This window comes from Arachis ipaensis, chromosome B5 (genome assembly GCF_059453495.1).
Source record: "Arachis ipaensis isolate K30076 ecotype BB chromosome B5, ASM5945349v1, whole genome shotgun sequence".
Lineage (NCBI taxonomy): Eukaryota > Viridiplantae > Streptophyta > Magnoliopsida > Fabales > Fabaceae > Arachis > Arachis ipaensis.
Genome location: NC_142440.1, coordinates 25,310,298 through 25,321,052, shown reverse-complemented (window position 1 = coordinate 25,321,052; position 10,755 = coordinate 25,310,298). Strand labels below are relative to the sequence as shown.

General features: G+C 35.4%; 1 protein-coding gene across 4 annotated transcripts; it reads right to left on the bottom strand.

Annotated features, from left to right (window-relative positions):
• Positions 1-305: 305 nt before the first annotated feature.
• AMSH2 (associated molecule with the SH3 domain of STAM 2) lies at positions 306-4,595 on the bottom strand. Of its 4 annotated transcripts, none has more exons than XR_015883518.1 (11): positions 4,423-4,589; positions 4,151-4,195; positions 4,014-4,051; positions 3,559-3,853; positions 3,293-3,382; positions 3,020-3,082; positions 2,614-2,688; positions 1,994-2,076; positions 1,757-1,802; positions 1,456-1,508; positions 306-818 (listed from the first exon to the last, which is right to left on the bottom strand). XR_015883518.1 is itself a non-coding variant. In XM_016346971.3 (10 exons), the coding sequence occupies exons 2-10, from the start codon at positions 4,193-4,195 to the stop codon at positions 644-646; spliced, it is 897 nt and encodes a 298-aa protein (XP_016202457.1). In that variant the 5' UTR covers positions 4,443-4,595; the 3' UTR covers positions 306-643. The 4 variants fall into 4 exon arrangements, 2 of the variants coding, with proteins under 2 accessions (XP_016202457.1, XP_016202456.1); XR_015883519.1 differs by having other exon boundaries at positions 4,443-4,527; XM_016346971.3 differs by lacking the exon at positions 1,757-1,802 and having other exon boundaries at positions 2,014-2,076; positions 4,443-4,595.
• Positions 4,596-10,755: the final 6,160 nt, after the last annotated feature.

Below are 10,755 nucleotides of genomic sequence, written 5' to 3'. Positions count from 1 at the left end.
TTGCCATTTACTATAGTTGTTTTGTGTATGTGAAATAGTTTGTTCCCACTAAATGGACCTCTTTCAAGCAATATAATCCACGTATTATCTAATGGTTAATGGGATGTAAATGGACATATAACATTGATGATGAAAATCAATTTGAAAAATTAAGAGATATTGAACTATATACTCGTGTTGATTTAAATTCATGTAGGTAAAACATTAACTCTTGTGAATAGTTTGGATTGTGTGTTGCATCAATGTCCAACTTTGTGAATTATAAGTGTACTTACATAAGTAAATTAAGTGGGAAGCAGGACTACAAAGGAAAAAAAGAAAAAAAAAATCAAATTTATTTCTTTTAAAGTCCAAACAAAACATTAAACTACAGGAGAGTAGCATTAAAAAGCTAACTAACATTATTACAACATTATTACATCAGCATCAAAATGTCGAGTGTAACTAGGACAAGCCTCAAGCATTCAGATTTCGGTTAATGTTGAGGACTTGAGTAATTTGTATGAAATTATAGGTTCAACTTGTATTAAATAACATTTTTTAATTAAAAAAAAAAAGAGATACTAGGATATTCTTATGGTAATTAACTAATGGTACTCCATCTATGTCAAAGAACAGTGTGTGCTGACATCAAAATCAGAGTTTAGCGTAAATCGAATATTTCAAACCTTAGATTGGAGTTCTTGTAGACATTGGAGCAATGTTCATACAAGGGGTTGCCATTATCAGGGTCTTTGTGTGGATGGAATCCTTTGTCCATGCAATTCTTTAGTATATTCATTCCTTCAGGGTCAGTTAGGCGAAATAGTCCACAGCTCCTGTGAGGGGATATTTTCATCAGCATATATGTTACAAGATTTCTCAACATCATAATTCTTTGCTGCATATATAATTTTTTTTATCTAATTTCCCTAAAAATAGCACTAATGCTACTTGGAAAAATGGCTTACATTATATGGTTCAAGAGAAACTAATATTTGGAAAAATTACAATGATCCTCCCTGATGTTTGATGAAATTTATCATGGCCTCTCTTTTATTTGTTCAAATGGTATTGAATTGTCCATAAGGGAAGTTATATTGTTCATGGGAATGTTTAGTAATTACTCAAGGGCAACACGTCTATATCACCTAAATTTCAAGGGAGGTTAATGCATAATATTCTAAAAGCCGGGTTCAATTTCACTAAATATCATACAATGTGAGCGTAATTTGTCCTTAATACTATAGATAAAGAGTCTCTTCATATAACATATCAGATTAAAGCTAACAAATAAGATAGACTTGTTCAAAAACATTTTTCACTCACCCAACCCTTTTTTTAACCATATATGCAAATTGGATGCAATTATAAGAGTAAGAACTTTTCAAGATAAACAACACATGGATTTCTAGTAAAATAGAGTAGATATTTGGTCAGCATTTGTTGATGTCATAAAATTCAAGACAACTAGACCTTGAGGTATCTGTAGGAGCTAGGACAATGGCAAATGCCTCAGGAATCATCATCTGATACATCAAAGCCAAACAGTGAGTTAAACAGCAATGTATAAAGGGAAAAGTTTGAATATATTTCAAGTCAGTTTAAGAGTTACTTTGATTAATATTATCACCTGCAATTCATTGAGTCATTGTTAGAAGGAATATTCAGTCATGGTGTAGCACTTTCACAAAGTATAAGTAAACTGCTATCAAATTTTAGTCATCAACTTTTTTTTTTGTTTTTGGGGGGGGGGGGGGGGTGTTCTTATCCTTACCTATGCTGGTTCTGAGTGCTGGTCACCAACAAACATAACAGATGCTCTGCAAATTTGTCTTATAAATTCTATTAACATATGAACTATTTAATACAAGTAATAACAATGGTGCTAATCAAATTTCAATTTGATTCACACGGTAAAATGTTTTGAACATGTATGACATTCATATCCGGATGTGAAGTTATTGAACAAAGAAATCCTTTAACAAGAAAGAAAAAGGGCAAGGAATAGTACATGATACTTCGGTCAATCACCTGGTAGGAATATTGAGTGTGCAGATCCACTGATGACATGAAACAACTTTGAGAAGGATGTGTCTAAAAATTTTTCAAAATATGATGACGGTTAGAGAAGCCAATTCAAGAAGAATGGCTGTTGCTGATCTCATGTATGGTGACATGGGATAAAAAGAATGATATAGTCTTGCATAAGAGTTTATAATTGTGCTCTAATATCTTAGACAAGACACAATTTCAGAAATAACAATGGAGAAACATGTCATAAGTTTAATTCATATATGAACTGTGAGTGTGCTTCAGTGATTACCATGCTAAATACAGAATTTTTAGAGAAGTACTACCCTATTTAATAGATTGCCATATCCAATCCAATCCAATCATGAGGATTTGTTTGTAAAGTTTCGATGTGTGTTCGAGTTGGGGTCTTAGAGGGAAAGAAGAAAGGGAAGGGCTTCAAAATGGATTCCACTTTACTCACCAAGTTTTTACCTTTCCTCTCATCCCCTCTAAAATCCCAATTCGCAAATTCACTGTAAAGGCCAGAAACCGAAGCTACCAGGGAACACACCAACAGACTCACTCAATTAACAAAGTGATGAAGGTAGGAAGACATACATGGATCCATCCCACAGGATAAAGAGATCTTTCATTTAGAATTTTGAAAACTTCCTCCTCATTTGTAGCTTGACACTGTGATTTAGTGCAGCAAGTTAGCAAAATGCAGCAATAAAATATTATGCCCTCAAAAAAATATGTGCTAAAAATATTGAAGATTTTAATTTCTATGCACAAGACTTTAAATTCTATGCACAATTAGTGTTTTATACTGACATCCAAGTAGAATCTGCTACACAAACAAAAGCAATTAACTTTCACACTTACTATCAAACAAAACCACTTTTATATATGCACCTAATTGTATGTAAATGTAACACAGTTTTTTAGTGCTCCTGCATAGAAATCAAACTCAGATTTCAAAACCAAATGTAAAAGAATGTAAAAGAGCAATATGTATACTAACAGAATTGGAAGCTGATTCTTGCTTAGGTATGATCAGAGTAGTCATATAGAGGGTTCCATTCTCCTGGAGAATTGTAGGAAATAATCATATCAGTGCAAAGCATTTTATCATATGACAGGTTCTTCATTCTTTTTTCAGAAAAGATTAACCAGAAATCTCTAATATTTAATACAAGATAAATAGAACATACCTATGGAAATTTTATGGGCACAAGAAAATTTGAGATAAGACAACCAAAGGCATAATATAGCTATGGATTTGAATTATTCTTACGTGTACAGCACCAAGTATGCCACAAGTTTCCACATCCTTTTCTGTATTTTCTTTAGCAAGATGGAGGAAGTCCTCCATTAACCGCATCGACTGGAAAGTACGAGAACAAATATTTGCCAGGTATTAACCATAAATTTTGTGCCTGGCGATGAGATTTATGATGCTATTCCTATTTGTGCACAAGAAGACCTTCAATGCAGTAGAAACAAAAAATTGACAATTTGATGTGCAGTGAAAGCTTATATATGCAGTTAAAAAGTTCTTACAATATGTACATCCCGTACACCTATGGTCCTAGATGAAGTCGACTCGTCATCCAACTTCCGGGATCCATCTTCTGAACTAAAAGCTACAATATGAGATTCTTGTTCATCTTGAGGAACCTTTGCCACAAAACACATTGCAGGGGAAGGTGAGGACTGGGTTACTTTATGAACCAAGAAAAAGTTTCCAGCTTCCTTAATAGAAGTTGGTTCAAGAGAATCCACGGGGCACAAACCGCTACCCAAATCCAATGGAAATGAAGAAACCTTAGCTGATTCCTCATGACTATTCCTTAAGCTGCATCCCATCCAAACAGAAGAAACTAATATTGTATGTCAAAACAATTGCAATATCGGATTCCAGAAACACCGAAAATTCATGCAGATCATTCTAGGAAGTATGAACTTAGAACTACTATTTTTAGTCAGACAGAGAAATAGAATATCAACATTATTACCTCTGAGCTACACTTTCTGCTGCATCATAATTTCTAACCTGCCACAGATATTCCCCTGAAATTGCTTCAAAACCAAAGGAAAGAGGTGCAAATTCCTTCAAGTTCTTTAAATCAAAGAGGAAGATTTACAGTTTTACCTTCATATTACTTAATTCCTGATCTTCAGAGGAATCTTTGAGCATCTGAGAGATCAATAGTTTAACAATCAATTCTATTATTACTTCAGAAATCAATTCTATGAAAGAATAACCAAACACAAAGAATTTGTTCTTTCATCAAACAGATAGATGGCATGCTAGAAAAGGTAAGTGCACGCTAAAATTATGTTGCCAAGCACACATGATAAGAAGATGAAGATTCTTATTTTCTTTACATAAATTGGTGGCGAGAATAGCAGATATTGGTTTACCTGTTTGATTTCGAGAGTACCTGAAGGACGATCAACCACTATTCTTGATTCCTTCCCAGACAAGGGAAAGTAAGTGTGAAACAAAATAAACTCATCGATCAGAGCAGTGAGTACTGTCAAAACCGCCGCAATAAGAAAGAGAGAGACATCACTTACCTGCCACGAACAAAGTCACGTGGACTTACCGGATAAAGTCCATTAGTAGGCACCATAATTCTTTTCAATTTTTGTTTTCAATTAAAGATAAAATATAATCTTAACTTTTTAATATTTCTTATTCTTTATCCCATTTATAAAATGTATAATAAAAATAGAGAGGATCTAATTTCTATTCGTTTGTTAGTACTTTTACTAGGCATGCTCACAGGCTCACAGGCTCAGGCTCACAGCCACCTCATAATGTCATCTCATTTGATGGGATTACCATTAATAATTTTATTTGTATTTGAAAAATGGCACCTAAAGCAATTGTTATGTTTTCATCATTTAATCTATTATATATTATTAAAATAATTTTTTTTTTCAGTTAATAGTATAGTTCACCTGTCATGTTTTTAAAAATATTATTTATTTATTTTATTTTATTTATTTAAATTAAATATGTTAGTTAATTATTTATTTATTTGATTCGAGAATTTTTTTTTATTTAAATAAATAAAATAAAAATCATAATTAGTGAAATAAATATTTTTAAAAATATTTACCGATTTGCATTTTTCAGTCATATCTCGTTTACAGTATAAATAAGATGACATTGCATATATCTCGTTTACAGTGTAAACGAGATATGACACGTTTACACTTGGTATTCTTCACAAATTTTTCATATTTTTTGTGTGTCTCTTATTTCTCACAAATACACGGCATTAATGGCCAGTAATAGTCCATATATAGTTGTGCTTGTTTATCCCAACTGTCGTATGAGAAACGGCGACAATGGGGTGACATTTGAGTATGAGGATCCGATATTGTTTCGCACTCAGCGGGTGGAGACGTTGCCCGATTTGAGGAGTTTGATATTGAGTAAGCTCGGTGGTACAGACACGAGGGAAATCGGAAGGGTGGCGTATAGGTTGCTGGCACCCATGGGTAACGGAGTCTTCTAGTTTCGACTATTCCGACTTCTAGGGGATGAGCATGTGCAAGTAATGTTCGACATCCATGAGAGGATCATGGTGGAGCAAGTAATGGAGCTTTCTGCAGAGGTGGGACACGGTGGCGGTGGTCCTTCCGTACACTCGACCTATGTGCAGGACGACCGACTCCTCGCACCACCGCCCATTCATGTCGCCGTTCTAGTGGATGAGGCAGAGGAGGGCGAGGAGGAGTCGGACGAGGATTACGTGGGGGACAGTGGTGACAGCGACTTATCCGATAGTGGAGATAAGGATGAGTGTGTTCCGGAGACACCTGTTCCGACCGTGGCCCGCCATGTCCTGCCCCCACCTCTTCCAATACCGGCGCTTTCGGCAGTTTCGTCTCACTATCACAGTCTGGATCTGGACGCCATACATGAGAGGACTCTGTTTCTTGACACGGGTGAAGAGGATTACAATCTAGACGGCGGTGTAGAGTTTTGGGTCGGCCACAAGTTTAGAAGCCGAGAGGCAGTGCTTCAGGGTGTGAAGAACTACAATATTCAGAGGAGTAAGGAGTACCGGGTGATCAAATCGGACCGGTTAAATTACCATGTGCAGTGCCGCCAAGCTGAGAATGAGTGTCAATGGAGCCTCCGTATAGCCCTTCGGCAGAACCTCGGATACTGGTAACCTTAAGTTTACTTGTGCTTTTCATTACTTCTATACGATATACTAAGTAGGTGTACGACATAGTTGAAGTAATCCTGTTTTGTTGTGTTCAGGGAGGTTCGGAGGGTGGGTGGAGTGCATAGTTGTCTAGAACCCACCATGTCTCAAGACCATCGTCAGTTAGACAGCAGTATGATCTACAGGGTCATCTTGCTGTTGATTCAGTCGAACCCCTCTGTAAGCATTCCGGTTTTGCAGGGTGCGGTCCAAGTAAGCTATCACTTTAAACCATCCTACAGAAAGGTGTGGATGGCCAAGTAGAAGGCAATTGCATAAATCTACGGAGATTGAAAAGAGTCGTACAATAAGGTTCCGAAGTTGCTTCAGGCACTGCAGAACTGTTTTCCTGGTACCATTTGTGACCTACGTGTCAAACCATTATATGATGGACACCTCCTGGTACATGACTGCAGTATGTTCGACAAGGTATTTTGGTCTTTCCCGTCATGTGTCGAAGCCTTCAAGCATTGCAAGCCCTTTGTCTCTGTAGATGGTACGCATCTGTATGGCAGGTATGGTGGTGCGTTGCTTATTGCGGTGGCGCAAGACGAGAATAACAACATCCTGCCGATTGCTTTTGCCATTGTGGAGTCCGAGAGCACCGAGTCATGGTCGTTCTTCCTAACTAATCTGAGACGCCACGTCACCCCACAAGACGGCCTGCTGGTAATCTCTGACAGATCTCAGGCTATCAAGGCCGCGCTTAGCTCCGATGACAGTGGTTGGCATCCCTAAGAGCCTACCATGCTTACTGCATAAGACACATGGCTGCAAATTTCATGTCTCGGTTCAAGTCAGCCGAAGGCAAGAGATACCTCATTAACGCTGCTTATAGTCCAAGCAGGGCCGGTTACGAGTGGTACATGGATGCGTTGAACGATCACGCAACCAAACCAGCTTCAGCATGAACGACTCCTTCCTCTGCACAGCCTGCTGTCCGCCACCGGAGGCCTGGCACCAAGCAGCTGCTCAACCATGACCCACGTCTTTGTGCCGTACCACCTACCAAAGTCATGAAGGCACCCCCAACGGGGTTCCCGTGTGCACGTAGGCCTAGGTGGTATGCCACGTCTTGCAGGGTGATAGTGACCTCACCCTACGTGAGATGAAACATGTGCGTCTCCGGACGCCATCGTTCCACGAGTGCCGAAATCAGGGAATTGTCAAATGTGAAGTCCCTGAGGGGCACCGTGTCGCCGAATCCGGCCTCAGCCAGATACGGGACGATGGCGTCTGGTGGAGGAAGGGTATGGCTAACTCGTCAGGGCACTAGAAGGCGAGGCCTCTGCGGAACGAAAAAAAGAATTTTTAACCTATAAAGAGATAATAATAAATTTTTGTACCCTACTTAAGAACAAAGTACTACTACTACTTAGGAACATACTACCATGTGTCTATAAGCAAATATTAATTAAGTCATACCAATCTTACAGAAGCAAATATTGTTCCAAATTAATCCTACAGTCTTGTCCCTAAAGCATTTTACTCAGTGCTTGTCACTTCTAGACTATCCTAAATTTTTGTGATATGTTGTGAAGATTTTCAAAACAATGTTCGAAGATAAAAGAGATATTGTCGATGAAATGGGGTTTGGAACATTAAGCAACATCCCATCATTGAACCTGAGCCACACGCTTCAAATAGAGCTTACTAGACACTATGATCTTAATAGTGACTGCTTAAGAACTCCATATATTGCAATCCCAATCACATTAGTAAAGATTGGGTAAGCCTAGATCTAACATCAATAGGTACTTTTGGTGTTATTTTTCAAAATTTTTATGCTTTATCTTTAAATGAGTATACTGTGTTTTAAAATTTTTGTGTTTCACAATAACTCATATTTTTCTACTTTTGTGTAAAAAATTTTTAAACTATTTATTTTGTAGGTGAAGCTTTACCTTCGAAAATTAAAGAATCCGAATCAACAAAGAGATGAAAAATATAATAAGCCGTTTCAGAACAAATTCCTAACGGATTTGAGAAATACAGTTCTCCAAACTGTTGTTGATACTGAAGAGAATTGCCCAACAATAGTCCCAAAAATATCTCCAATTGACTTCCTTACAATTTTGGATATCGAAAATATAACTGAAAAAAATTAGACTAGTCATGTTCATAAATTTCTCATACAAGGAATCATAACCTCCAGAAAAAAGAACAAAAAATTAGTTGATGGTTGTCAGTGACGAACCCAAAAAAATTTAATAGTGGGGGTAAATATACTAAAAAAACTAAACTTATATATAAAAAGTATATTTATATAAAATAAAGAAAACTTAATTTATAATAATTTTTTTCTCTTTATTTTCAAAATAACAATATTTTTTAATTTAATTTTTGACATTATTAGCTTAAAGATTTTTATACATCTAGTCAATTATGTATAGTCACATAAAAAAATAATCTTTTACATTCATTACGTAGATAATTATAAAAAAAAATAATATAATTAAATAACTACGTATAAAAATTTATATTGTCAATACATTAAAATTAAATTATATGTTTTTAAAAAATTATCTAACTACTAATTACAATTTTCAACTATTGATTATCTTGATTATCTCCCACAATCCCACTCAATTAAAAAATCTACTTGTTATAATATTTATGGCATTAAAAATTTTTTAAACTAAAAATCTATTGCAAGCAAAATCATTTAAGAGTTAAAATAAAAATATTATATAATTTTAAAAAGTCAAAATAAAAAAATACCATATAATTTAAAATAAAAATATAGTTAATAAATTTTTTTATCTCAACTAATTTTTGAAAGAAAAACACTAATAATTTCACTTATATTTAAAAGACTAAGCTTCAATTTAGTAATTAATTAATTGTTTAGTTTCAAAAAATACATTATCACTACTTATTATTTTTTTATTAAGTTGATTTAGTTATTTATTTATAATTTTGATACTAAATTAAATTTAACAAGATAAATATTTTTGCATGCTAAGTTTAATAAAATAATTTTTTTAACAAGAAACTAAAAAAATATTATAATTTATTATGGGTAAAAATAATAAAATGATGGAGGCAAAGATATACATTCATATATGATTATTATTTGCTTGCAAAACTTTAGTGGGGCAAATGCCCCCTTAAGTTTCAATGTGGGTCCCTCCATGACCCTAACAATATTTACATACTTAGATTAATCGAATATAATACAATTAATTTTGAAGTCGGCTACCCCCGGCGTAATGCGACGTCTCGTTTAGTCTGTTGATGTCCCTATCATTTTCCGTCTGACGTGCCATTACCGTATCGGACTCAAATATGGCAGGAAAGGGTAAAAAGAGGGGAGAAAGAGTTTGACTACGTCAAAATGAGGTCTAGAAACGGCCTGCAAACGACTTATACTTATAGGCGCCGTTCGACCTTATCTCGTTTACAGTGTAAACGAGATAGACACGGCGTAACAAACGTATCATATCTCGTTTACACTGGAGAACGCAAATCGGTAAATATTTTTAAAAAAATTTATTTCGGTAATTATGACTTTTATTTTATTTATTTAAATAAAAAATCCTTTGATTCGATCAAAATAAATAATAAATTATTTAATATTTTTTTTGGCTATGTAAACCCCGGTTAAATTAGTAGATAATTAGTTAATAAATTAATTTTTAATAAGGAATATTAGAAACACGAATATTATATCAAATTAGGATAGAGCTCATCAAAACGAGAATTTTGACACCAATTTCGAAGAAATCGGTCCAAGATTGGACCGAACGGGCCGAACCGGTTGAACCGGGCCCAAACCGGGCTGTGGGCCCAATTAGTCCAACAATTAAAAAGAGCCTCGGGCTCTTGTTTCCCTTCATTTCCCTCAACGACGCTCCTCCCAGGGAAGAGAAGAAAAGAGATTCGTTTACGGTGAATTCCATTTCCCGTAACTTTCCCGTTTGAGCTCCAATCGCCGCACCGTTTGCGGCCACGCGTTCACCGCGTTGAGCTCTACATTTCTACCGGAACAATTTCATAGGTAACTTGCTATTTCACTTCAGCCTTTCATTTCCCCAATTTTCGAGTTTGTTAAATTTCTTTGATTTTTGATGTTTTAGGATCCAATTAGCTTGAGAGAAACGTTCACTCTTGCTTATGTGAAGCTTGGGTAAGGTGAGGATACGATAATTCTATTTTATTTTCATTGAATTTGAGCTTTGAGTATTAAATTGGATGTATATGTGTTATAAATGTGTATTAGGTTGTGAATAAATAATTGGAGCTTGAAATTGTGAATACTGGAACTTGGAGGAAGCGGATTAGTTGAGGTTTTGAGGGCTATGTTCTTTTAGGAAAATTGTCTTGGAATAATACTTGGGAATCGGCTAAGGTATGGTTTAGGTTTCTTGCATTTAATATATAATGTTCTGTGAAAACTTAGGCTAGATGACCATAGGATAAGTTGGAATGCAGGTGTATATTTAATATTTAGTAATTTGTCGATGAATATAATTGGTTGAAGTTTATTGGATAATTAGTTATTAATTTTGGATGTTAAATGTTATTG

Bases quoted from the DNA above. Each gene is read 5' to 3' on its own strand.
- AMSH2 (XM_016346971.3), bottom strand. From the start codon at position 4,195: ATGCTCAAAGATTCCTCTGAAGATCAGGAATTAAGTAATATGAAG. The intron at 2,689-3,019 runs GTTAGTATACAT...ACTAAATCACAG, and splicing joins AAGAATCAGCTTCCAATTCT to TGTCAAGCTACAAATGAGGA. The intron at 1,509-2,013 runs GTGATTGACCGA...TTGATGTATCAG, and splicing joins ACACTCAATATTCCTACCAG to ATGATGATTCCTGAGGCATT.